Source organism: Lycorma delicatula, chromosome 12 (assembly GCF_047948215.1).
Source record: "Lycorma delicatula isolate Av1 chromosome 12, ASM4794821v1, whole genome shotgun sequence".
Classification (NCBI taxonomy): Eukaryota; Metazoa; Arthropoda; class Insecta; order Hemiptera; family Fulgoridae; genus Lycorma; species Lycorma delicatula.
In genome coordinates this window covers 13,293,826-13,320,009 of record NC_134466.1, presented here as the reverse complement: position 1 = coordinate 13,320,009, position 26,184 = coordinate 13,293,826, and the positions used below count along the sequence as shown (strand labels likewise).

Below are 26,184 nucleotides of genomic sequence, written 5' to 3'. Positions count from 1 at the left end.
TTTAAATTACACTGTTTTTATCCTTGAACCTTAGTACAATTTTCCTTCAATGAAATGCAGTTCTTTTTCGTAGGCATCAAACAACTATTTTCATAAAAACTTCAAACTTTTTGTATTGTGTCTTTCACTTCATTTAATGCTCTTCTTTTTTTGTAGTTCAGGTAAAATAATACCCTGTTCTTTTACTAGATTTCTTGTTAATTTAACCATATGTTTTGACGCTTTAAAAATTCATCGCTTAATTTTGCTCAGCTTGAAGAATTTGGAAGTAAACTGATAATATTAATTTTATTCTCTTTATTGGAAATATGAGATTTAGTTTTTGGTGTTGCTATCAGATGATCATATTTGGTTTGTAAATTTTGAGGATTGTCATCTGGATCAGAAGTAGGAATTTCTTTCTGAAATTAAATTTCCAAATTTTTTTCTGAGAGGTAGAATTTTTCAGTTTTTGTTTTCAAGGCTACAAATCTTTTTTCTTTGCTTAATTTCTTAATTTTACAAGCAGGCGATAGAGTAGCACAAGCTGAATCATATCTTTTTTGAATCCCAGGAATAGAGGTTTTTGTTATATAGAGTTTACGTAGGTTTTTGTTATAGAATATGTGTTAAATGTTTTATAAGAATTCTATTTCTTATGTCTACGTACTATAGATAAATGTCTCATTAAGATAAATGAATAAAAGTTTGCACAGTAATTTTAGTGCTCTGCATTAGTCGATATATTTCAGGAAATTCTGCTACTTTAATGTGTAGGCATATAGTAATTGCAGAACATGTATTTAAATATTTTGTTAGAATTTTATTGTTAATATGTCGAGAATCTTGAAAATCCTTTACCAGTTCAGTAAAAATAACCTATCATTCTTGACTGTTGTCCAAATTATACTTTGTGTTTGATAGAATACTTTGTGTTTGCATACACAGGTACAATTTAGATATGGAAACCAAAAAAAAGTAACCGCTTTAAATTAACATAGATGACCAAAATACTAAAATTAAAAAAAAAATTCGTAAAAATTACTGTTTACTACATATTATGTTAATAATATGCAGTATATCACTATTTCATTAGTTCATTAGTTAGTAGGCAGTCTAAATGCTACTTTTTATAAAGTACTACATTTATTTTTAAGAAATGAGATTTTCTTAATTGAAAGTGCCCACTTAAATAAATAAGGCCCACTTATCCCAGATTGGGAAGGAAAACTTGAGTTCACAATTTTTTATATTTATTTTGAGTTGAATCTCAAAGTTGAAATTTATACTAAAGTTTGATACCATAGAGACCTTTTATATACACAATTTTCAGATTTCTATCTGGTTCCCCAACAGAGATATTGTTGCTGCTGAAGTATTGGAAAAAATACCAAAATTCATTTATTAAAGGGGGTAATTTTTTAAAGGGTAAGCTATTCACAGTTTTGATATTTTATATAAAGTAATTATACTCGTATATAAAAGGACAGAAAAAAACAGAGGCTGAGAAACTGTTCCTTCTTTGAGACCTAACCCAATGAAAATTGAATTTTGTTTATTTGCATTCGATAACTGTTGGCTACAAACTGTACATGAACAAAATTATATTAGGTTGGTAAATAGAGCTTTGATCTGTAAGCCAGATTGTACTGAACACTATGTAGTTTATTTGAAAAGCCTAGGACAATGCAGTGGCAGATGGTAGATGCCTGTGAACATGAAAAACAGTGAGAGGCGTAAAACAAAAATGGCCACCATTTTTGAACTGTATATATTAAAAATTAATAAAAATTAGTTTTGAACTACCAAAGCATTGAGAATATAGTTACAAAATTTGAATTTTTTCTGAGATTGAGGGGTAGCAAGTGCTGCACAACTTAGAATGAATGGATTGATCCATTTCTCAAAGTAAAAATAAACAAACAGTACAGTAACCATTATTTATTAATATTTAGTTTAAAATATGCACTCCTGATGCCTAAGTATCAGGAGTGCAGGTTGTGCAACAATGTGGCTGCTACAGATGGATGATTGTATGTATGGGCTTGGAATTAAAAATATTAAAAGCCCCCACTGTCATCTCAGTCCTTCAGGTCAAAATTCAGAAGATAGAATTGTATTAGAGAGAGGGCTAGAAAGAATCGTATGACATGTACACGGATCTTTATTCGTTCTGACATCTCAATGTTTTTTTTTAAATACTGTTTTGAAATGCAATGAAGTTCCAGTGTTTTATTTTATGATACCACAGAGTTAATATAATAAGTAACTTTTTTGCACATTTTTATTTTTACCCTAGGTTAGCCGATTGTTACATAACCTTATCTTAAATCAGTTTTCATTTGGATATATATAAATAAGAATGATAACTCAGGAGTAGTTTTTGAGAAATCTTGTACATACATTGGGCCATTTACTAAAAATAGTATATGCACTACACAGACCTTGCTGAGAAATAATAATGTATTGCTTTCTGAACCATTGATTGGAGGATTAGGAATTATTTATTGTTCATTAAATTTTTTTATTTTTCCAGCCTATTACAAAATAGTTCACTCTGTTCTAATGGATTTAACCAATAGTAAACTAAAGAAAACTTCTCTTCTTTATTTTAAAGAGAATTTTCTATATATGTCAAGTAATATTTGAATGATATTGGTACAGAGATAGTTTCTGATTAAGCTGAACAAAAATGATCCTGTTTTTCATTCACTTGGAAGAAGTTTTCATTCTTTGCTGTTATTTGGATTGCCTTTTTTTTACTAACTTTTTGGATAATTTCATCCCCCTTTCTAGAGCCATTGTACTTCAGATGTGAGATTTTTTTTGTAGAAGTTTTATTGTGGAAAATCAGGGTTTTTACAATTGCTTCAAGTTATTTAATTATGGTTAGGAATTTGTGACATTATTTAACCAACAAAGAGTATATAAATCTTTGTTTTGTATTGTGATAGAAACTATAAAACCTTTGATATTAGTACATGTTAATGGACAGCCATTTGATTTTTTTGCCTACTTATTATAATTGAATAAAAATGAATATGGTTATGGCACTTTATTTCGTACATTTAAAATCTAGTGATGTTAAGTTTCTCACTTGTTTTCCAGTATGGTAAATAGATCCATTTTTTGATGGATCCATGTCAAAAAAATCTTTTGAATATTGGGGACGTTTGGAACTTCACAGCATACCATGCAAAGGTATGCTGTGTTTTTTTGGTGGTCATCATAAACTATCTGGAAAAAGACAGGGCCATCACCTGGAGTATTATGCTTTACTATTGGACTGATTGAAGGGTGCTATCCAGGCCAAAAGTCCACTTCAGCTGAAAAGAAGGTATTCTTTCACTATCATAATGTGCCTGCACACACGTTTTGGGTAGTTGCTGCAAAACTCCCATGACCTATGCTTCAAAGTGCTTTCACATGCTCTGAATTTAGGAATTTGGCTTCCAGTAATTGTTTCTTCTTTCCAGACCTGAAGAACTTGCTAGATAAAAATTCACTTCAAATGATGTCAAAGCTGTGACAACTGCTTATTTTGCCAAGTTAGAGAAACTACATTATACTGAGGGTATTAAAAAGTTGAAAAATTATTGGTCTAAATGTATAGAATTCTAGCATGACTACTTTGAAAAATGAAAAATTAAAATTTCTGAAAAATCTTTCTGTATCATTTTGGAAATGACTAGACGTAATACAACAGTGAGCTTCTACTTGATCCCCAGCCATACTGGAATCTCAGGCAATGAGCGCACAGATGGTGCAGCAATGGAGGCTTGTTTTCGGCCTTCTTTCACCAGTATGTCACTTCTAATGATCTTGTCTGTTTCCTGAAGAGGGTGCATGATGAGTGGCAAAGGAATGCGATGCTACTGTGAACAAAAAACCTTATTCTATTAAGAAGAACACTATTTCACTGTGGAGCTCCTCATGGAGAGATAACCATCAAGAGGAAGTTTGCAAATAGGGCGTTCTAGGCTCACTCATGGATATCTGATGACTCAAACAGATGCACCAGTTTGTGCTTGCTGCGATTGCCGACTGATAGTGCACCATATCCTTGTGGATTGTATCTATTACTTGGCATTACTTCAAAAGTGTAAGCTGGGGGCTAACATTCGAATTACTCTAGGGGATGATGATACAAAGTTATCTTAAGTTTTACAATTCCTTAGGGCCGTCTGTTTATATTCAAATATTTGGATTCCGCAATTTATGACATCTACAGTGAAGCACTTTTTGGTGGCCTTTATATTGTTGTCCATATAATGCAGCCTTGCAGCATTTTGTTATTAATTACAGAATTAAGAGAAACTTCTTATTGTATTTTTGAATCTGTTATCAGGTGATGGATAATTCTGCTTTTTTATTTAAGCTAGTGATGTGTGTGTCATCATACATAAAAGGTGGAAAGTCTACACTTTATTTAAGTGTGAAATTTCCATTTGTTTACAGTTATTGGGAAAATATTACAAGTGGTGGGCTGTTAACATATCATTACTAAATTATTCAATGATTATTTTAAAGTATAAACTAAAATTACCATAACTAAAATGTATTGTTCATATTCACAGTTAGTAATTAAATATATTCCATCTGGTTGTTGTTTTCAGGGCATGCAGAGGTAAACATATGGGTATTATTGTTAGACTATCAAACCCAGGTAGGCAAGTGGATGATGTTGAAGTTTTAACACATAGTAATGATACTATAGGGTCAATTAGACGGCAAGTTTTAAGAAGAATTAAACCTGCTAGTGGAGGAGCTAGTGTTAAAGTAGATTTATTTGTTAATGGTGATATTTTAGATCCTGCTGAAGATCGTAAATTATTATCACAACATCCAATTAGAGATAAAACGGTAATTATGCTGTTTCTTTTTTTTTCACATATACATACACATTTATATGTATTTACCAAATATACATCGGCTGTACTATTTATTTTTAAATAGACCTTTTTTTATTTCTGAAACATTAAGATGTTATTTATAACAGATTACTCACCAGACTACAGGTGAAGAACCTGTTTGGACTTTTTTTTGTATCTAAATTATTCGCCAATTATTACTATTATTTAATTTAATTACTGTAAGTAGTAAGGTCTTGAAATCTGAGAAAGACCTATGTAATCTATAAGTTGTAAATTATCTTTGTGTCCTTTGTTGATTTTATGCTTTGGTTCTATAGTAGCAAGAGTTAAATCATTCAGAGCAGTCCTCAATGTGAACATTTGATTTTTCTTCATTATACATAATCCGGCATTCCCTAACAGTAGATTCATTTATAATTTCATCACCATTCACTTTCCTTACATACATAAAATTGTGTAGGATTAACTTGTGTTACATTTAAGACCGGATTTTATTTCAAATTTCACATTTGCCAGAATTTTCTTAAACATTCAATAGCATGGTGTGGTATGTGTCTACAGTCACAGTGTAGATAAGAAATACAAAAAGGAACTATTGGCATTATTGGTGGTAGGTCACTTGCCAATAACACTATGTGCAAATTTTCCTTATTTTTTGTCCGTTTGGTAAGCATGTCTTAACAGTAGTAAATATTCCATTTTTTTTTTTTGTATATGCAAAGTCTGTAAATAAAGTAATGAGACTAGTTTTTATTGGCAGTCAAAGTGGTGTAACACTGTAAAGTTACTAGTAAACATATGGTTATGTGAACAGCTGATTTACATTAGGCATTAATATTTTTAGTCTATTTTTGCCATGTGAGATGTAAACACATTTTATGTGAAACGAATTTTTGTTTTGCGTTACAAAAATGAGTGGTACTAATTATGAGCTACATTGTACAATCAAGTTTTGTGTCAACTCTGTGAGAATACTACTGAAACATTTTCAAAATTGGAAAGGGCGTATGGAGATGATGCTCTGTCATGAACCCAAGTTTTTAGGTGGTTTAAAGCATTTTCAGATGCCTGGGAATCGGTTGCAAACGATCCATGCTCTGAAAGACTGTTAATGTCAAAAAGTGACGATGATGTTGAGCGAATCAAAGACTTGTTACAGTATGACTAGTGATTAGCTGTCAAAATGATTGCAGAACAATTGAATTTGAACCGTACCATGGTCTATCAAATTTTGACAAACGAATTGGACATGAAGAGGTTAGTGCAAAATTGGTCTCAAAAAATCTCACTTTTGAACAGAAAAACAACAGGGTGGAAGTGTGCCACGACCTTCTAGGGCGAATTGAAACTGATGCTGATTTTCTAAAAAAACGTTGTTACTGGTGATGAATCTTAGATATTTGAGTACGACCCAGAAACAAAACGCCAGAGCAAGGAGTGAGTCACTTGAAACTCACGTCCCAAAAAAACAAAAATGAGCAAATCAAAAATCAAAACCATGCTAATATATTTCTTTGATAGTAATGGCACTGTCCATAAGGTTTTGCCTACATGGCAGACTGTAAATCTATATGTTTACCAAGAAATTCTTGAAAGACCGCGGAAAAAGGTTGCCCGCATGAGACCAGCCATCAAAGACTAATGGATGCTGGATCATGACAATGCACCTTGTCACTCTGCACTCTCAATTAATTAGTTTTTGGAAAAGATAAACATTCCTATAGTTTTTCAATCACCTTATCTACCTGACTTGAGTCCCTGCGACTTTTTCCTGTTCCCAACTTTAAAAAGGCCTCAAAGGACACCATTTTGGAACAGCAGAAAACATAGAAAAAATGAACCGACCATCTGAAGGATATTCCGGTTTCTGAGTTCCAACACTACTGTGAAGAGTGGGAAAACCGTTTGAAGCGTTGCGTGGCCTTCCAAGGGAGCTATTTCGAAGGTGATAGTCATGTAAAACGTATTTCTGAACAAGTCTCATTTTATTTACAGGTTCTTTATTTTATAGTTATTTTGCTTTGTTCATTTGAACTATTTCTTTTTTTAAGTATTAATTAACAGTTTGGCCTCTTATGTGTTAACTTTAGTTAATTGATCTTTTATTTCAATCTGATAATGTCTCAAGCGAGAGGTTTCAAAAAAGTAAGGGTATGATTCGCAGGTCTTAAGATTTTCTCAAGTAGTAATAGAAAACCTCAATAAAAAAAAGAAGATTAATCTATTTTCAGCCCAAAAAATATTTAGTATCTAAGTTGAGGGTTGTGTTTTTATTATTTACAGTTTCAATTACTTTTTAAGTTATTTCCTTTAGTATAAGCCAAAATAATGTGAGGAATGAAAATAATGTGGACATGAAATATAGTAGTATGTTTGATACACATTAATGTGGTTCTAGTATGAACTTAATATTTTTAAAAACTAGGAAGTTTAGACAACTTCAGTAAAGTGTAAAATTTGCTTATTGTAAGTATGTAAAGTGGTCACTAAGAAAAATCCTAAAAATAAACTAGCTCCTGTTTTAAAAACTGTAAATGTTTGTTAAGACTACGAGGTAAAAATAAGTCTGCAACATTTTAGTTTTGAATTGGGCGTTGTTTTGGATTGATCTGTAAATAAAGAAATACTTAAGGTTAGAGTTATAAACAAATAACGCTGAAGTAGTACAAGATTATATGTATAAGGTTTATATGCAGTTATTGTTTTAACTGAATATTAAAATATTTCATATTATTTCATTTCTCTTATAGATATTAACAGCAAAGTTAACACAAGCTAATGCTAATGTGGCAAGTTCCCCAGACAGCAGTTCTGACAGTTCAACTAGTTCACCACAACATTTATACGATGGTCCAAATATTGAAGCTGAAAACTGTCTTCCTGGTGTGGTTAGTATTCAGTTATTAAATCTTTATTACTATTATTAATACCAAGCTATAAAACATAATATTTCTATAATATCTCATTCATGAGACTGTAAGGATGATTGGTTATTGAAAATTTGTATTACAATAGTATATTCTTAAAAAGAAAATGAAAAAAATGTTTGTCCAAATATTATTTATTATAAAGTTTTCTTTTTTTTTAAATTACAGTTGATGTCACAGAGGCCACATTATGTACAGTTTTTTTTCCAAGTTGCTGATAGAGGCTGTGAATTAAAAGATGCAGCATTGCGTGATTCTGCACGATCAATACTTAAATTAATACCACCTGATATCGCTACCATTGAACGTTTACAAATGCTGTTTAGTTCTAACCCTAGTGACAACAGTTCAACCACTATGTCTACAACAATGCCTTCACCAACTGTTGAAAACACATTTTTCAATTCGTCACCATCACAAGTTCTTTATAATCTTGAGGTAAGTGTTTGTAGAATTAAGAATGTTTATTACTGTTAGAATTCTAAGTTGTACAAGTAATACAAAGATCTACTAATTTCTGAATTATACACTTTGCTTTTATAGAATTCCAAACCACCTAAATACTGGTTACAAGGCATATAATATATAATTCTTTTCCACCTTAATGAATTGAACACCATATGTTTGCTTACCATGTTATACGCATTGATATAATCTAAAGATAATGAAATTTTATTTTTGCGAGTAATAGAATTCCTTGTAATGTTTTATTATGTTAAAAGCAATTGCATTACATTTTAATAAATGTAAATAATTTTTTTAAAGATTTTTTTGTTTATTAACACCTTTGAATCCTAAGCCTGTGGAATGCACGGGCTATCTACATTTGTGTACTGACCAGAGCCTGTGAAATCTACAGGCATTTGTATTTAATTCACTTATAAATTTTGTACATATCGCATTTGTTGTTACAGTTCATCAGATTGTTCTTTAGTTCATTTGGAACGATTTGTTTTATTTTGCACTCTGCTAGATATTTTTGAAAATAATATAAAATAATATTACTAAACTAATGATTTGATTACGTTGTTTGGGGTTAGAGGTGCTGTTTGCCATATTGAATTGGTTTTAAACAAAATATTTATGTAATTATTTTTTATTTTTATTTGTAAGTAAAAATAATAATTATTAGTGCTTATTTAGCGTCAAGCTATATGTGTTCTGTCAAAATATGGATATTCACAATCCCAAAACATTCGATCTATTCGTGAAATGTTACTGAATCAGATTCTTGGTGAAGATTTGGACTTTGAACCAAGTAATAATTTTGTTCGTGGACAACAAAATAATTCATGTGTAGAAATTTCCCATGAAAATTTACTTGATCTGATTTATGATTCGGGTTTGGAAGGTGAATTGATACAGACAAGGACCCTGATTTTGAGGTTACATCAGATTCAGAGGATGAGTAACATTATTGATCCTAGGCCGTCCACTTCTAATAGCAACAATATACTAATAATAATAACAATAAAAGAAAAATACCAAGCATACAATATGGCATAGATTTGGGCTAGTCATTCACAGACATTCAGCCTACACTTCCAATTTTCAAACAAAAGACTGGAATTACTGGTCCAGTAAATGAACTGTTTGTGTTGTTTTTTCAATTTGTTTCCCTTTGTCAATTATGAAATTATTTAAATTAGAAACAAACAAATATTCAAAAGCTTACTCTGATAAATTGGAGAGCTAATAAATTGAAAACAAATAGCTTGTGGGCTAATTGGACAACTGTCAGATTGCTTGAAGTTTATGGATTTTTTTTCAATTATTTGCATATGTGTATAATCAAGAAACCAAAACTGAGAGATTATTACTAAACTAATGAATTTGAACTCAGTGATGTCTAAGAGATCTTTTTTTTGTCATTCTTGCTAATTTCCATCTAAATGATAATACTCACTGATTATGTACCAAAACACAGTAGGCCATGATCCTTTGCACAAATTGAGAGCTTTTTTGAACCATTTGATCTCATGAGTATCCAGCATGCTTTTCTCCAAGGAAAATTTAGTTGATGAAGGGCTGTGTGGATTTAGAGGCAGGATACAATTTTGTGTTTATAACAAAAACAAACCAGATAAATACGGGATAAATTATATATTATTTATGATTCGTCAACCACGTGTGTATTTGAATTTGAAATTTACACGGGTAAATCTGACAATAATTCCATGATTTATTCTTTTTCAAAGACTTCTTTCTTATTATCTTGACAAGGGACATATGACATTCATGAACTTGCTTTATAGCTCACTAGCTGTTTTTGATTTTTTATAGCAGTGACAGACTAAAGCTGTTTGTACTTGTATGTCTAGTCTGAAAGAGCTATGAGTGAAAGAGATGTAAACTAGGCTGTAAGTAAAAGAGGTGGTGTACTAAATTTCATTCATAAATTATTTGGGTAGTTTTATTTGTGAACAACAAAAGTATTTGCATTTGAAGAACTTTGTACTTGTCTTATCTATTGTACTGTTGTTAATACAAGACTAGTTGCTAAAAGTGTTAAGATTAGCGGTCATGCTAATGTCTTTTGTGGATGGACTGAATTCTGGTTTTCAATATTTAAGTGGCTGTGAATAAATCCTGATGATTACTTTAAATTCTGCTTTGTATATAATCACTATCTATTATTATTATTGTTGTGGTTGTGATTGTTATGATTATTTGTTTTTTATTGAAATTTATTACTATTGTTTGATGTAATTATATGATTATTGTAGTGAGTTCTTTGTTATTACTGTTGTCATTATTGATTTGTCTTATTTTATTTATGTTCTTAAACTAATAAATTGTAATTATATAAACGCTTTCAATTGTTAATCTCTCAATATCCTAACAAGCTGCAAACATGCAACAATATTATACTTCTGTTAACCTGTATTTAGTGGTTTGGAATTTTACAGTGGACTTTTTAACCTGTATTTAGGGGTTTGGAATTCTACACTGGCTAAATATACAATTCAGAAGTTAGTAGAGATCTATATTACTCATACAACTTAAAATTGTAATGTTTTACTGCAATTCTGATAGTATAAAGTTATATCAAAGGTTGACATACGGTTTAGGTGGTGTATATGTTAATTCAAAAAACTTAGGATGTGTGAAATAGTAAAGTTGAATACTGAGTAATTTAGAGTGTATTGGAGATGAAGTTGCAATATTTTGGCTGACCATCGTACTATAATACAGCATGTCAGGTAAATAGTTTTTTCATTGACTCCTTAATCTGTAACTTAATTTTTCTCTATTTAAACACTTACATAGGAAATCACTATATATTAATGCACAGTAATGTGGGGAAGTTTGATGTACAAACATCCACCCCAAACAAACTTTGTTGTTACAAACAATTTTAAATACAATATAATTATAAATAAAAGTTTTACTAGTCTATACAGTATTGGAATCTTCTCTTTATTTATATAATAATTATTATTATTTTTTTAATTTTATTTTATAGGTTATGTATGCACTACTGATGCCAGCATTAGATCCATTGTCAGATAAAGCGTTTGAGTTTCAGTTGAGCTTCCTTGGTAGCCCGCATGCTCCTGTAATTTTAGATATGTTGACAAAAAATAATTTTCTACCGAATGCTGATGTGGCAACTAAAAGGTAATTTATTTTATTTTAAATTAAATTTAAAATTCTCTTAATATAAACTACCTAGTACAGAATATTGAGATAAGATGTATCTTACCTTAGTTTACATAAAAGTACTTTGCGGGATCCCTCATCCCCAGTCATGATTTAATTAAACTGCAATTAAAAATAGTATTTTTAATTTTTAAAACATCGTATTAAAAATTAAAAGGAGTATTTTTAATTTTATTACTTGCTTTGTATTAAGAAAATTACAAATTTAATTTTAATATTATAAAGGAATAATATGAATCTTAAAATTAATTTTAGTAAATAATTTATTTTTTGTATTTTATTTTTTTCATATTACTTAGTAATCTGCTATAATATTTCATTTTTTCCTGCTTTGGTACTATTTTAATCTTGTTTTTTCTTTATTCCACATGTTATTTTTCCAGTAGTATAGGATTGTTTGTATCCATGCTTTAAGCCATTCTTGTACTGTATTCTTGATCCCTTCATGTTGCAAAACTTGGTGTTAAAAAAAAAATGAGAGGGTAAAAAAAATTGCTGGTACGATATTGGGGCTTTAAGGTGGATGTGGCATCACCTCCTACTTGACTTGAGTAACTTCCTGTGTCTTTAAAGTAGTATACGGGAGGTGTTATGCAGAAGAATTACTTACACCTTTTGAGAGAGAATAAGGACATAGCTTAATACGGTATTTTGTAGCGTGTCGTAATATTTTGAATGTAGGTTGTTATTGAAGGTATTCACAATAAATAGGGTCTTTAGAGGCAGCATCACTTTTTCTGCGGACAAATAGGTTATGAATTTTTGCTAGCAGTGAATTCTTATGTTTCAATTTCATATTCTGACAATGGATACATCTCAACAAGATGGAGTCTAAGCTTTATCACAAGTTATGTGATTTAAACAATACCTTCTGCTAAAAAATCATTGCTTAAGTTTCATACAAACATGAATTGGGATGCCATTGTGATTTTGGAAGTCAACAAGTTTTGGGGTAATTCAGTTTATCCTGTATAAAGTAACGGAGAGTGCTGTGATGCTAACAAATTTCAGGGACATCTCAAATCTTTATGTGTCTTTCCCTGTAGTTAACATCATTAAACAGTTTTGCAAAGTGTCAGTTGAAACTTCCACCAGCCTTCTGTGAACGATGAAAATTGGTGAAACTTGTTCCGCTCAATTTAAACTAAGATTTACTTAAAAAAATTTACGCGGTATATATATTATTTACTGTACTGTTTTAACATCTGCCAGTGAATTTCACTCGCAAGTGTGTTTTACTGCTTCAGAAAATAAAAATCTTATTCCAGCATGCTGTTTGTCTACAGTCGCATTCCAAGTGGAGCTGTCATTTTGAGATAAGAGGCTATAATATTGAAAATTGTTTTTGAACAGCTGACATTTTCTTTGATAGAGTGCCAGCTGTAACATCAGACAGTTTCAATTTATTTTATTAAAATAGGTTTTCCAATGTTTACCAATTTTTGAACGCAGTGCACTCACGCACGCTTGTATTCACATTCATATTTGTAAAATATGTTCCAACGCTTACTGTTCACAAAATAACTAAAAATTTTTTTCCTTTAACTTAAGGAGAAAGCATTTTAAGTGATAACTTTAACATCATCTTCATTTATGATTTGAAGAATTTTTTGTTATTTTATCATAGTAGTGCTTAGTGCAATGGATTTGTATAATGTAATGATATATAATGTGATCTGTTCTGTCAGTTCACATGAAAATGAAAGAAAAATTACTTTGAAGACTTAGGGGAAAAATGATTGATTTTTCTGTATGCTGGAGAGTATTGGGACAGCTTTTCTGAACTTCTTGTCTTATTTTTTTAAAAAGGTGCAGACTTCTTGCTTTTTTTGTTTATTGTGTGTGGCTTTTTGTATGGGCAGCAGAGTCTGAAAAAATATAAGCTTATCGTTAGAATTAGAGCTGAGAGAGAGAACTAAAAAGCGTGAAAAAAACTTCAAAAGCACAAAAAAATGAGAAAATAATGTTTGTCATTTCTTTAAATCTTTACTTTTTGATGTTTCTTCAAATTAAGAATTAAGTTGGTGATAGCTATTTTAATTTGGTGTTGCATCTAAAAGTCATTATTAGTGATGAAAATTTACTGAACTTTAAGAAAAAATTATGGTGTAAATTTATTTTGATAACTTTGTGATATGAAAGTGGAAAGCATTTCTCTTTTTTAAATTTTGATCACAATTCTTAGGTATTCAGATGTGGTTTCCCAAGATTAATTTTTACTTATATCGTTGAGAACTGCTTCCTTATTTTTTAAGGCAGCTTTTATTTTAAACTAAGCGGCATTTATTTAATTGCTGTTTGTCAATTGGTCATAAAACAAAAGTAATCAACAGTAGCATTTAGAGAAACTGTACTTGGCATTATTTAAATTTGGTTATGTATAGGAACTGGTTTTTTAAACCTTGCTGTATTGATATATACGTTACTTTGCGTAGAAATGAGTCTTTAGAGAAGTACTGTACTTTAAAGAATTGTTTTAACAAATAGTTGTAAACCATTATCATTTTCTTTTGTTGATTATTTCTTTCTGTTATTTGTATCTATTACTTAAGTGTCTGTAATAATAATTCCTGTGTTGATTTTATAATCAGTTTATTTATTGCAGATCTGCATATTTAACGGTGCTGAAAATGTGCAAGTTATTGTTATCTGTTATTGGACATGTTATGTATCGATTAATGGATGAACAAGATTGTCAGCCGGATAATACAATTTGCGGATGTCCTTGCCCGTCAGAGAATCCAGCGGTATCAGGAGCAACTTTGATAACTTCGCAGTCTCCAGTTGGAAATACACAGACATCTATTTTATGTAACGGTGGTGGTAGTACGAATCAGCAACGTTGTGTAACAAACGTTCTTGTATTAAAACAAGCATTATTAAATCTTCCAAACCAAAGTACTGAACATATGTTACGTAATGTTGCTTGTAAATTGGCACAGAGCTATGCTGAACAGGTATAAAATTATTTGTTATATATGTACTTTTTTCTTCTGAATTTTCTTTTTTCTAATTTAAAATTTTTCTTTTGCACTGTTATTATTAATGGCATAAAAATCAGTTTTTCCCATTCTTCTTTCAGAATATCTTCAATCAGTGTGTGAAATAATTCCCTACAGTCTATTTTGAATTTTAATTTGGTCATACACTTTGGCATATGTTTAATTCAACAGTTATTTTCAGTGTTTTTTCCTTAGGATTTTCAATAAACATCAAAAATACAATGTGTCTTCACAAGAAGCAGTTTACTTTCTAGAATTTTTTCATTTGGCATTATTGATGTCAGTGTGTAATTTTCATTAGTGTTGTTTTGTTATAAATGGAATTATAGGAAATGTTACTCTAATTTTATTAGCTTCAGTAGAAACTGATTTCATTCTTCTACCAAAATAATACTTAGTCTAGAATGGTAAAATTGATTTACCATAAAAGAATAAATTGATTCAAATAAAAGAATTAAAAACAGGTAAAATAAGCAATCTGCAACAAGGCTCAATTAAGCAATATTAGCTTTGCTAAAATAGGACGAACATTCCTTTTATCTCATTTGTTTTTAAATTTTAGAAAGTATATAGTTGAGAAAACTGACTTATTTGACACACTGTTTATTAGTGTTTCTTAGTCTAGAATTATATTTATTAGTAGATTTTTTTTTATGTGTGATGGTTGCTGACTGATCAAATGGTTAGATGTTTCAGCTGACAAAATTAAATTGTAATACCAGCTTTCAGTAATCGATAGTCACTAAAAGAAGAGTTAACTGGAGTGGTCATCATACATGTGTCACAAATATAAAGCTTGTTATTGAAGAGTTATATTTATGAGTCAAATAGAATAAATTTAGTCTTATAATGTATCAAAAGTAGTTCTTTCTGTGATATTATTGCTGGTTGTAATGTATTAGAAAAAATTCTACAAGAATTAGTGGAATAAATTAATAAAATTACGTAATTTTTTGTTGTATAAAAGTTTTAAGATTATTCATTAAAAAAATTATTGTTAAACGCATTTAATGCAAATGTTTATAAAATACTGAAGCCCGTGCTGTGTTATCCACTTCATAGTTTACTTCACTCTTATTTTGTTCCAGTCATGTCTATCTGCCATCTATCACAAAATTATTTAAAAAATTTTATGTATTTATAATTCATTTTTAATGAAAAGTATTAGCGTGATTTCATAGCCATATTTTAATTATTGCTTAAAAAATTAAAATTGCAAAATATATTAGTTTATCATCTTTACACATCACATGGTCATATATTCTGTTATAATAATATTAAACTTAATGGCAAGATGACTTATGGCTACAGTGGATAACAGTTATAGGCACATTAAAGATTCTGTGTTGTCATGGGGTTCCTCATACAGGAAAATTCATCGTGAGGAGTGGTCTTCTGCCGATTGTGAATAGGCCATATGAGGGCTACTCAAGGGTATCTGATGTCAGCGGTAAATGCACCAGTAGGCAAACGATGCAACTGCCACTTGACTTTGCCCCACATTCTTGTAGAATGCATACATTATGTGGCCTTGTGTTGTAAATTTAAATTACCCAGGAATTTTCGTCAAATCCTGGGCAATAATAAAGAAGTTTTGGACTAGGTGTTTTTGTTTCTCTGGAGTGCTAATATTTTACATACTTTTTTAATTGTGGTTTTAGATATTTTTTACAGTAGTTGTATGTTTGTGTCTCTTAACACATTAGTTTGAGTTTTTTATTTTGTCTTTGTTTTTAATATTTTAATTAGTTTTGATTTTGTTTTTAAGTTTCTACTTAAGGTTTTTATTTGTTTTTTGTTATTCTATTAGATTTTGTATTCGTATTTCTTTTTTTTTTCTGGGCGATGATGACATACAGATGTTTTTTGCCAAAAAAAGAAAAAAAAAATTATGAATAAGATTTGACTGGAGAGATGCTCAATCACATTAATAATGATAAATTGGTGATTGAGTGATGATGTGATAGCACTTTCAATCTTTTAGTAGCACAATCTTTTTTTGTCTGCTATGTGGTACGTCTTTAACTCTGTCAGAAGAAAATGCATATTTTTCCTAACTGCATCTGTTCACATCAGCCATGGCTTTTCAACTGAAATAAAAGAGGGAGTGAAGGTCGTATGTAATTTTGAGTGCAGGAGTACCAACTGCAGTAAAAAAATTATTTTTTTAGGAACTGAATACCACATGACTCAAAACTTAGCAGCATTTTATACTCCAGGGAGTGGTGCTGGGACTTCTCGGATTACTGTAAAATGAGGCTTTTATTTATTTACTATAAATATATTTATAGTAAGAAAATGAAGGAGTTTTGATTAAAAATTACCAATACACAGGTAATCACTTTAAGGAATTGCTAGATGTTAACAGTCATTGCTTTTGAAGGGGACCACGGTGTGTTTTGGTTATGATAAGGTGAGGGAAGGTCATAAAGTTGAAGGAAGTAAGATGAAGAAGGTAAAAGTTTGGAAATAGAGGGACCAGCTATTTTAAAAGAATGCTATCATTGGATGGAATAGGGGATGTGGAGGAAGAGTGAATAAAATTAAAGAGGCTTTTGTGGGCAATGCAGTGAAGGTGAAACCATTTGTGTGCAAATCGAAAACCAAAGGAGAAGATTATAGCTGGGTGGAATGAAAGAGTGAAAAAGTCAGTAAGAAGGAAAAAAGAAGCATGAAGAGGATAAGGGGAGGGTGAGAAGAAGAGACAATACAAAATTGTTGAAAAAGAGTAAAAAATAGGTAAAGAGCTAAAAGAAAGATTTGGTCAGAATTTGTTGAAGTGTTAGAGGAAGATGTAATTACAGGAAAGAGGAATGAGGAAAGGGTGAGAATTTAATCAATAATAAAGGGGGTGAAATATTAGGTGGCAGGGTGAAAATAAGAGAAAGATGGAAGAAGTACTTTCAGCGGCTGCTCATTATCCAATGGGGAGGTCCAGGATAGAATAAAGTTAAATCAAGAATGAAAGTGAGAGGGAGGATAGAGACATAAAAGGAAGTAGCAGAGGTAGAGGTGCATCTGAATAAAATAAGGCAAGGAATAGCAGCAGGATCCAATGAGATTAGTGTGAAAATGATGAGAGCAGCAGGACAACCTGGTGTTTATTGGTTGAGCAGAGTGATGAAGGCAGCATGATCCAAATGATTGGAGTAAAGGGGTGATATGCCTATTTTTAAGAAAGGAGATAGAAAGAAGTGCGAAATTTAGAGCAGTAACCTTGACTTCCCATGTAGCATGTTATATGAGAGAGAGTATTAGAGGGGTGAATGAGAGATGAGATGGAATGGAAGTTTGAAGAAGAACAGTTTCGAAGAGTGAGGTGGACTTTATACATGCAGTATGGCAGATGACAGAAAAGAGTTGTGAATTTGGAAAGGACAGGGTGTTTTGTTTCATTGATATTGGAAAAGTGCAACAAGAGAGGAAGTATGAGAAAACTTGGAAAGGAAAGAAGCAGAAAGCAGTGTGGTGAAAATGATCCAAACAATGTATGAGTAAGGTGAGAACCAAGATGGGGAAGAGACAGATTGGTTTTCCATAAAGACATGATTGAGGCAAGGGAGTCGATTATTCATTGTAGTGATGGATGCAATACAGAAAGAAGTGAAGTCAAAGTTACAAGAAGGGGGAGTAAATATAACTATTTGTTGATGTTGTGGTAATTTGGGGTGATATCGAAGGAGAAGTGCAGAATCAGCTGGATGTACGGAATGGAAAAGTAGAGTGGAGAATGGTCAGTGTGGTAAAAAGCAAAGTAATGGTGTTAACCAGAGGAATGAGAGAGGAGAGAAATAAAATTAAAATAAAGGATGAGGTAGTGAAAGTAGTTGAAAGTTTGAACTATCAAAGGAATATAATAGAGCAAAATGGAAAATTGGACAAAGAAATAGGGAAGAGAACTCAGTCAGCTGAAGGATTTTGTCAATGTTAGGAGCTTGGTTTGAAATAAGAAAGTATCAAGAAAGTGGAAGGAAGTTCTTTATAAAACATACTTCTCCCCTAATTCTAACATATGGATTGGAAACAAGAACAGCCTCAGGACGGAAAGAGAATAGAATATAGGAAATGAAATCTTTGAGAAGCATGATGGAGAAAACTAGAAGGAACAAAATTAGAAATGAAGATATTTGCAGTAGTTGAAAAAGTTGAGAGGAGCAGAATGAAATTGTTTGGGCATGTGGCGAGTATGATTTAGAAAACGATTCCAAGCAAAATGCTGGAATTGTGAGGAGAGTAGAAATTGTGAGGAGGTAGACCTAGAAAGCGTTGGATGGAGAAGATAAAGGAGGATATGGCAAGAGATTTGAAGAGGCAGAAAGGGTGATAGAGGAATGGTGGAATGAGATTGGATGACAGCTAAGAAAAAGAAGAAAATATATATATGTATATATATATATATATATATATATATATATATACATCACCAGCATCTAGGAAAGTCAAGACCCTTGTGGGGTTTTGAAATTAGCCTACAACTGTACAAATGAAATCATTTTTCAGCCTTCAGATGAAGGCGTTCATTTCCAAACAGGCCTGTCTCATCTGTATTAAAAACCTCCTCTGGCTTGTTTTTATTATCCTTGATGATTTTCTAAAATTTTACTGGGTAAGTTTTTGCGGCTACTTTATCTGCTAATGCAGTTTTCCTTACAATTTTTACATTACGTGAAGATTGCTTGACTTCAAATTTATTAAACCAGCCTTCTGAAGCTTGCAACGGAGTAATAGCATCATTTTGGCTCTGCCCTTTATTAAAATGATATTAGTCTCTTAGCTTTTTCATGAATAATAGGTCCACTTAAATTTTGGATTCTGATCTTTAAACGAAATACTTTGTGCAGTTTTCATCTTCTCAGTTGCAGGATCCCTAACTATTTTAACACTTGGAAGTGTTAAAAGTGTTAGGCCACTGAGACCCTAATTTGTTGTTCATATTTCTTAATTTAATGAATGGTCGATTTATTTACTGAAAATCTTTGAGCAACAGAAGCTATGGATTCACCTTCTTCGCCTATCCAGGATTCCAACTTTTTTGTATAACGGCATAACTTTTTTTACCCTTTTTCTTTTATTGCTACTGGTTGAAGACATTTTTACACTAACTCAGTCCCTTTACAGTATAAAAAATATTTTAAATTAAACTATAAATTTTATTAAAGTTTAAAAACAAAAATCACACAAAAATACAAAGTAGGCCTACTATTCTTCCTCTTCCTTTTTCCTGTTTAGCCAATCTAGTGTTCAAATTTGTATAAAAGTAATTGCCTTTACTAGGACTTCGCTGGAACTCTCGACTTCAAAACCAGCTGATTTGCGAAGATGCGTTCACCACTAGACCAACATGGCAGGTTAGGCCTACTATTCTGTACGTACAGTAAAGTAGATTAATGATCACACTCTGAAAGATCTTGTATTGAATAAAAACACTTACTACTTATTTACAACATGCACACAGTAATAACCATTACATGATTGATACTTCTGTTCAACTGAATTTCTTTATAGTACATACTGAACTGCCCTAATCTGAAACTCTACATGTGCAATATTGACAATTTATTTATGTATGTAACTCGTATCCTGTTCGTCATGAAAGTAAATTCGATGGAGAAATTTTTCTACCTTATCTTTAAAAACAAATACTGTACTGTGCAGTACAGTATGTTCACTATCACTGTGTATTCGTACTGTGTTAAATTATTATTTTTTTAATGTGTGATAATATTTTAATTTTTAATATCGCTACATAATGTAATGTACATGAATACGAAAAATTTTAGCCATGAATACAGAAAAGACATTGCAAAATATTGCATTGTGAATAACAAAAACGTGAATACGATATCTGTCCATTGACAATGTTTTTGAGAAGCCATTCGCAATAATTAAGATGTTTCAGTTTTTCATTTTCTTATGTTGTTGCCCAGTTATTACACTACACTGTTTAAAATTTAAATCATGAAGCTTAAGCCAAGATTTGTGGTTTACATCACTGTTGTGGTGTAAAAAAAAAAAAAAAAAAAAAAAAAAAACGTAAATTTTGCATATAAATTTTTTTGGACAGTAGAAATTATTTGAATATTGGCTATGGTCTGTGGGGTCCTAATGGAAAGTCATCTTACATTTTGCATTTGAAACAGATCCCACATGCCATTTTCTAACCAAATTGTATTTTCTATCTCCCATTTTCTAACTCTTTGCTGGGATACTGGCGTTTGGAAATTTTTTCTTGGAATATTTGACACATTTCTCGAAAAGGATTTAGAACAAACATAAGTTTTCACTACAGCAGCCCTTGATCAAATAAAGCATTCTAGAAAAAATAGTTGCAAAGAATGAAACTATACTGCTCTGACTCATGAACAGTTTAAAACTGACAACAATAGATGAAAGTAGTGACATTCACAATCAATAGTGTCGTTAGTACTAGCAGGGGTGGTAGCAGCGTTAAGGTGACCTCAAATAACCGCAGATCAAGAGTCTGTTTGGTTCAGTTTGTGTTGCTACGTGGTATTTTTATGTCTTAACATTATGTAATGTTTTAAACATTTTCAGATTATTTTTGCACTTGTTTTGGATTGCATTTATATATTTATTTACATCTGATAAGAAAGAATTTTTTTTATTCCAGGTTTTATTAAATTATAAGACTGAAAATACGATGATGGCTATGGCATTATCATGGCAAATGCCTGGTCAGGATACGATTAAAGCGCTTATGAGAATGGCATGGGTAGCATGCTCTGGTAATCTTCATCTATTAGATGAAACTGAGAAAGAACAATTTCATGATAGACTGATGGAAAATGTTGCTCAGCATGATGATATACTTGGTAGGTATTTTTTAAAAAATTAAGGTAGGGAGGAACTTTGTTCAAAGTTAATAATTATTTTCAAATGTAATTCATATAAATATTTTTTGTATTAACATACAAAGAATATAAGTGTACTTTAAAAAGCTAAAAAGTGTTAAAAGCTCATAATAACTGCTGCATACAGACAGTAATGTATAGTATTAAATTACATTAAAATTGCTGAATCAGCTGATACCTTCCGACTATGGATTGTTCTAAACAGTGGACAGTTTTATTATCCCAATTCTTGCAAAAGGATTTCTTAATAAAATACTTAAACAGCAGCAGATGAGAAAACGTGTTTGTCAAAATCATTTTAATTTTTATGTACATTAAAAAATAAAACTTGAAAAAAATTTCTGTAAAATATGTTTTGCTCATACATAATATTTCAATTCTCACATTCTTATTTATGTAGTCATTACCTTATTTTTATATAAAGAAGTGTAAAAATAATGTGGCTTACTGCATGAGCCAGAATCAACTTGATAACAGTTGATTTTGCTTATATAACCATATAAATAGTATTTTTAAAAACCTTTTCAAGAATTCAGAGGATGATTTGAACATTGAAATAAAGAAATAACTTTTCATCAACTTAAGGCCAGAAATGCTTGGTTTACTGGCTAAATTTTATTTGGTCAGATATAAGTCTTGAACCAAATAGTTTAGTTCAAACTGTGAATAACGCTGAAAACTGTTTTATAGCTTTTGCCACACCGTTGGAACTCTAAATCTGAATGCTTCTTTTTCAGCCTTTGAACACCATCTAAGACCTTCAACATGTGTGTAAGAAACGTAGTCGGGTGTTCAATGTCTTGATCTCCTATTTTCACTCAAAAATACATGAGGTACACTTGTCGAACGAAACTCACCACAAATGTAACAAAAAGAATCTGCAGAATTTTTGCAGCCTCTTGAAGCCATTTTAAAAGCTGAAAATTTGATTTATGGCCTGAAAATATTTTTTCCACCCACAAAAATGCTTTTGATCAGAGAGGACAGAAAAACCACTATTTACTCACTCTAATGGTTGAAACAGCACTGATAGTAGTTGCATGGTGCATGAACAGATAGCTGTCAATAAACATGTTACATCTTGTTAAGTCTTTTCACAAACTGTCAGCCAAGCTCTCCCACCGTCTCGTCATCTTCAACCGAAACCCCCCACCGTCCTCTTCAGACCACTCAACTGTTTAGCTATAACAATGGGTAGTGTAAGCCAAAAAATTGAATATATTATATTAATCTATTATTAAAAAAATCATTGTATGTCTGTTTTATAGTATCACATTTTCTCAATTTTTCAACTTTTTACAAATTTTTAAATTTGCGATTATGAAAAATCCTGATGCGATTGAAAAAAATGAAGGTTATTTTCAGATTCAGCGTCAAAAAATACGTAGGAATCAATATCGAAAGTTAAAATTCCACAACCCAAATTTTTGTAGGCTTGTGTTGTTAATTATATGGATAATATTAGTGTTTAATTAAAGTTGAGATCATGTCATTATTTAATTTTATTCAGGAGGAAATGAAAACTGGCTTTTTAATCTAGTGTGAGTAGCATATAGAATGTTTGCCATAATTTTATTTATTTTAATTTTGTTAATATTTTAATTGATTTAAGTAAATAAGGTGTCACTTTTTTTGTTATAAAACACTTTTTGTAAAACACAACATTTTTGTATGATAATGTAACATTAAATAGACCAGTGGTTGTAAAGATACTAAGAATTAAAACGTTTACATGGCTGTCATTTTGAAATGGATTGAGAGATCAGAATCATTTTTGTACAGGTAAACCTCTTGGTACCCTAGCAGTATATGAAGTTTAATGTTCTATAGGATTAATCTCCAGAGAATTAAATTTTTATGTTAAAAATACAAAATGGTGGATAGCCAGTAGTAAACTAAGCATTTTTGGACTTATGTTGAAATAAAGTTTTTTATTTATTTTGATGTGATGTTCCTTGAATCATAAACACTGTGTATAACAGACAGGTCCAATCTCATGAACAGTCCTTCGCTGAAAAAAAAATTATGACATATCAAAACATTTTTTCAAAATTAAAATATTTACACGAAGCAGAATTTCTTAAAGAAAGAAGATTTCTGATGTAAAATACAGTTAAATGATATAAACATTTACGAATATGTTTTATTAATTGATAACGTAAGAAGATCATAAAAGGAAAAATTATGTTTGTTACATTGACAAGATTATGCGACAGGATTATGGAAGTATTGTAAAGAAATCTATTGTAAATCTTGTATTGTAAAGAAGATAAAGTTAAATTCATCCATGATTGTATTTGTTGTGATATAACTTGTGATCCTTTTACCTGAATTGAAACAACATGAACCTGCTTTTTTGAATGTGTCATTTTATATTTTAATATCTGGTTAAAAATAAATTGCAGGTTTCTGTTTTAGATTATGTGTAAATTCACTGCATAAGCCTGAAGCTTGTGCATGGTAATCTGTTATGGAAATATACAGCATATAAAAAATGCAAAGCCTAACTATGATTTCTTTTTCTTTAAAACAATTTATAAACTAGTGTTTATTTTTAAAATTTACATATTTAATTTATTGTTTTGAATTTTTTTTAATGAATTAAGTGATTTGAGTTGATTGATTCTGAGTAATGAATATGTTTATATACATTCTTTAGAAACAGTATTCGGTTAATTTTTAAGTGATGTGTTTTGAGCTGATATTTTTACTTTTGACATTCAAAGTATTCATTGATGAAAATATCCAAAAGTTGGGTGGAAAACATAGCTTTATAATACAGATTCCTGAAGATTTCAGAGAATCTATAGCTCATGGTATTTGGCACTTTTTTAAGTTGAAGAAAGTTTTTTCTTACCTCCTATCAATTATGTTTCTTCTCAGATATTTTTTTTTTTAGTGAATGCCTTTTGTGTCATATATTTTTATTTGTCTCTTTTGCAGTTGCGTATTTGAAAGATGTATAGAAACTAATTTTTTTTTAAACAACCAGTGTAATTACAATAAAATATAAGTTGCTGTGTTGTCCAAATAACTTTTATCCCATTTATGTTATTATTTTATTCTGTAATTTTTTCTAATTTATTATCCTTTACAAAGAGCAATAGCAGTTGAGTTGATGATTTAATAAATTTCAATTTTTATTATATTATTATAATAAATTTGAAACCTGCATCCATATTAATAGGTCATGGTGATAGACATTCGTGAGTCAGGAATTTCAGTGTTTTAAATATTTTAAGATAAATTTTTGTTTTCTCTTTGGACTTCCTTAAATGTCAACTGCTGTATTTTGAAAGTATTGCTTACTTTTAATTATTTTTCTAATTAACCTTTTTTGTGATTTTATTATATTTACTTTTTTCTTGTATTACATCAGTGATCTGCAACCATGATCGTTTAACAATCATAATGGTCATCTAATTTTTGATAAGTAAAAAATTTTGTTAGTAGCCTGCATGTAATCAAGTTTTCCAATTTTTTTTTCAATAACCATTTAGAGTAGCTTTTTGCTTTTTATATACTATTGTAATTGTTTTTTTCCAGTTTGTAAAGAAGCTCTTGAAGTTCTCACTGTAGCATTAGTTCTGAGTCCTTCTAGTCTAGATACACTCATTAAAGACGCTACATGGCATACTTTCATTATAGATCTATTGTTGTGTGCCAATAACAGGTGTGTATATTAATTATTTATGTACTTATATCTCATTGGTTTACAGTTAATTTATGTGTAATAAACTAATCAATGCCAGCAAGCAATGCATCTAAAGTGTTTATTTTTGCAACATAAAGATTATATTCTATTATGTATATGTTATACATATTCTATTATGTATAACCTATTATATTTTATTCCATTATATTCTAATATATCATATTAGAAAGGATATAAAAAAGACTGGTTTTACCTAATGAACATTGTAGCTCCAGATCAGGCTTTTTGTAAACAACTGGATAGGAAACAAACCTAGTCTAGGACTAAAGTCAGGTTTACTGGTGAAGACGCCTTTTGAAATTATAGAAATACATAGACTTTATTAAGAAGAACCTGCTTTATCTTTATTAAAGAAATATAAATCCACCAAGTGCTCAGAAAAACCCCACAGCAAACTGCTAGGAAGGAAGGGATTAAGGGTAAGAGGTAAGCAGTGATAAAGGGATGATCTAAATTCTGAGGAACAATGACATGAGACATACAACCTCATGCTCCTCCAAACGTTCCTCCCTACAATTCCTTAGGAGAAAGTATCTTTATTCAGGATGGGAACAATGTGATCACTGATTTTGTGTAAACTCGCTTAAAATGGTATTTGAAGGAATTGCTTTTTCTCTATATATTAGGTTTTTTAAGGTGAGCTTAGACCTCTTAAAGAAAATCTGTTTCCCATTCTCAAAATTATGTATTATTTGGAAGTATCCAACATAACTATATAAAATGCCAGATTTTCACTTTAGGGTGAATGGAGAAACATTTTAGGGTAAAATGTAAAGATGATATTCAAATTTTGTATTTATAAAAGCTATTGCCGGAATAAATTATTAATGTCTGTGATTTTTTTATTTATTTTTAAATTGAAGGAAATGAACGTAAAGAAATTTAAAATCACAGTGTGTTTCAGGCAACTGACAAACCAGTGAACTTAGAAAAACAATGCATTGGATAGTTTTATTTTAATTTTTAAGTATCATAACACATATTTTTAAATTAAATTTTACAGAAAAGTATTTAACGATGTATTTACAAGACTGTACTATACATTTTGCAGGGGATTACTCCACTGCTTGGATTCTTCATGCATTGTGGGTTGTAGGTATTCCTTAATCCTGATTTTATATTTGATATTCAAAAAGGAAAATAAAATTTTTA

The 26,184-nt window shown here is 30.6% G+C and overlaps 1 protein-coding gene across 5 annotated transcripts in view; it reads left to right on the top strand.

Moving 5' to 3' along the window:
* faf (ubiquitin carboxyl-terminal hydrolase-like faf) overlaps window positions 1–26,184 on the top strand; it is a 173,171-nt gene that overhangs the window by 67,606 nt on the left and 79,381 nt on the right. For all 5 annotated transcript variants that reach the window (XM_075380487.1, XM_075380491.1, XM_075380488.1 and 2 more), the window contains exons 19-25: window positions 4,596–4,842; window positions 7,604–7,741; window positions 7,949–8,218; window positions 11,247–11,401; window positions 14,049–14,400; window positions 21,077–21,278; window positions 24,864–24,990. In XM_075380487.1, coding sequence (XP_075236602.1) covers window positions 4,596–4,842; window positions 7,604–7,741; window positions 7,949–8,218; window positions 11,247–11,401; window positions 14,049–14,400; window positions 21,077–21,278; window positions 24,864–24,990 — 1,491 coding nt within the window. The remainder of the gene's footprint in view (window positions 1–4,595; window positions 4,843–7,603; window positions 7,742–7,948; window positions 8,219–11,246; window positions 11,402–14,048; window positions 14,401–21,076; window positions 21,279–24,863; window positions 24,991–26,184) is intronic.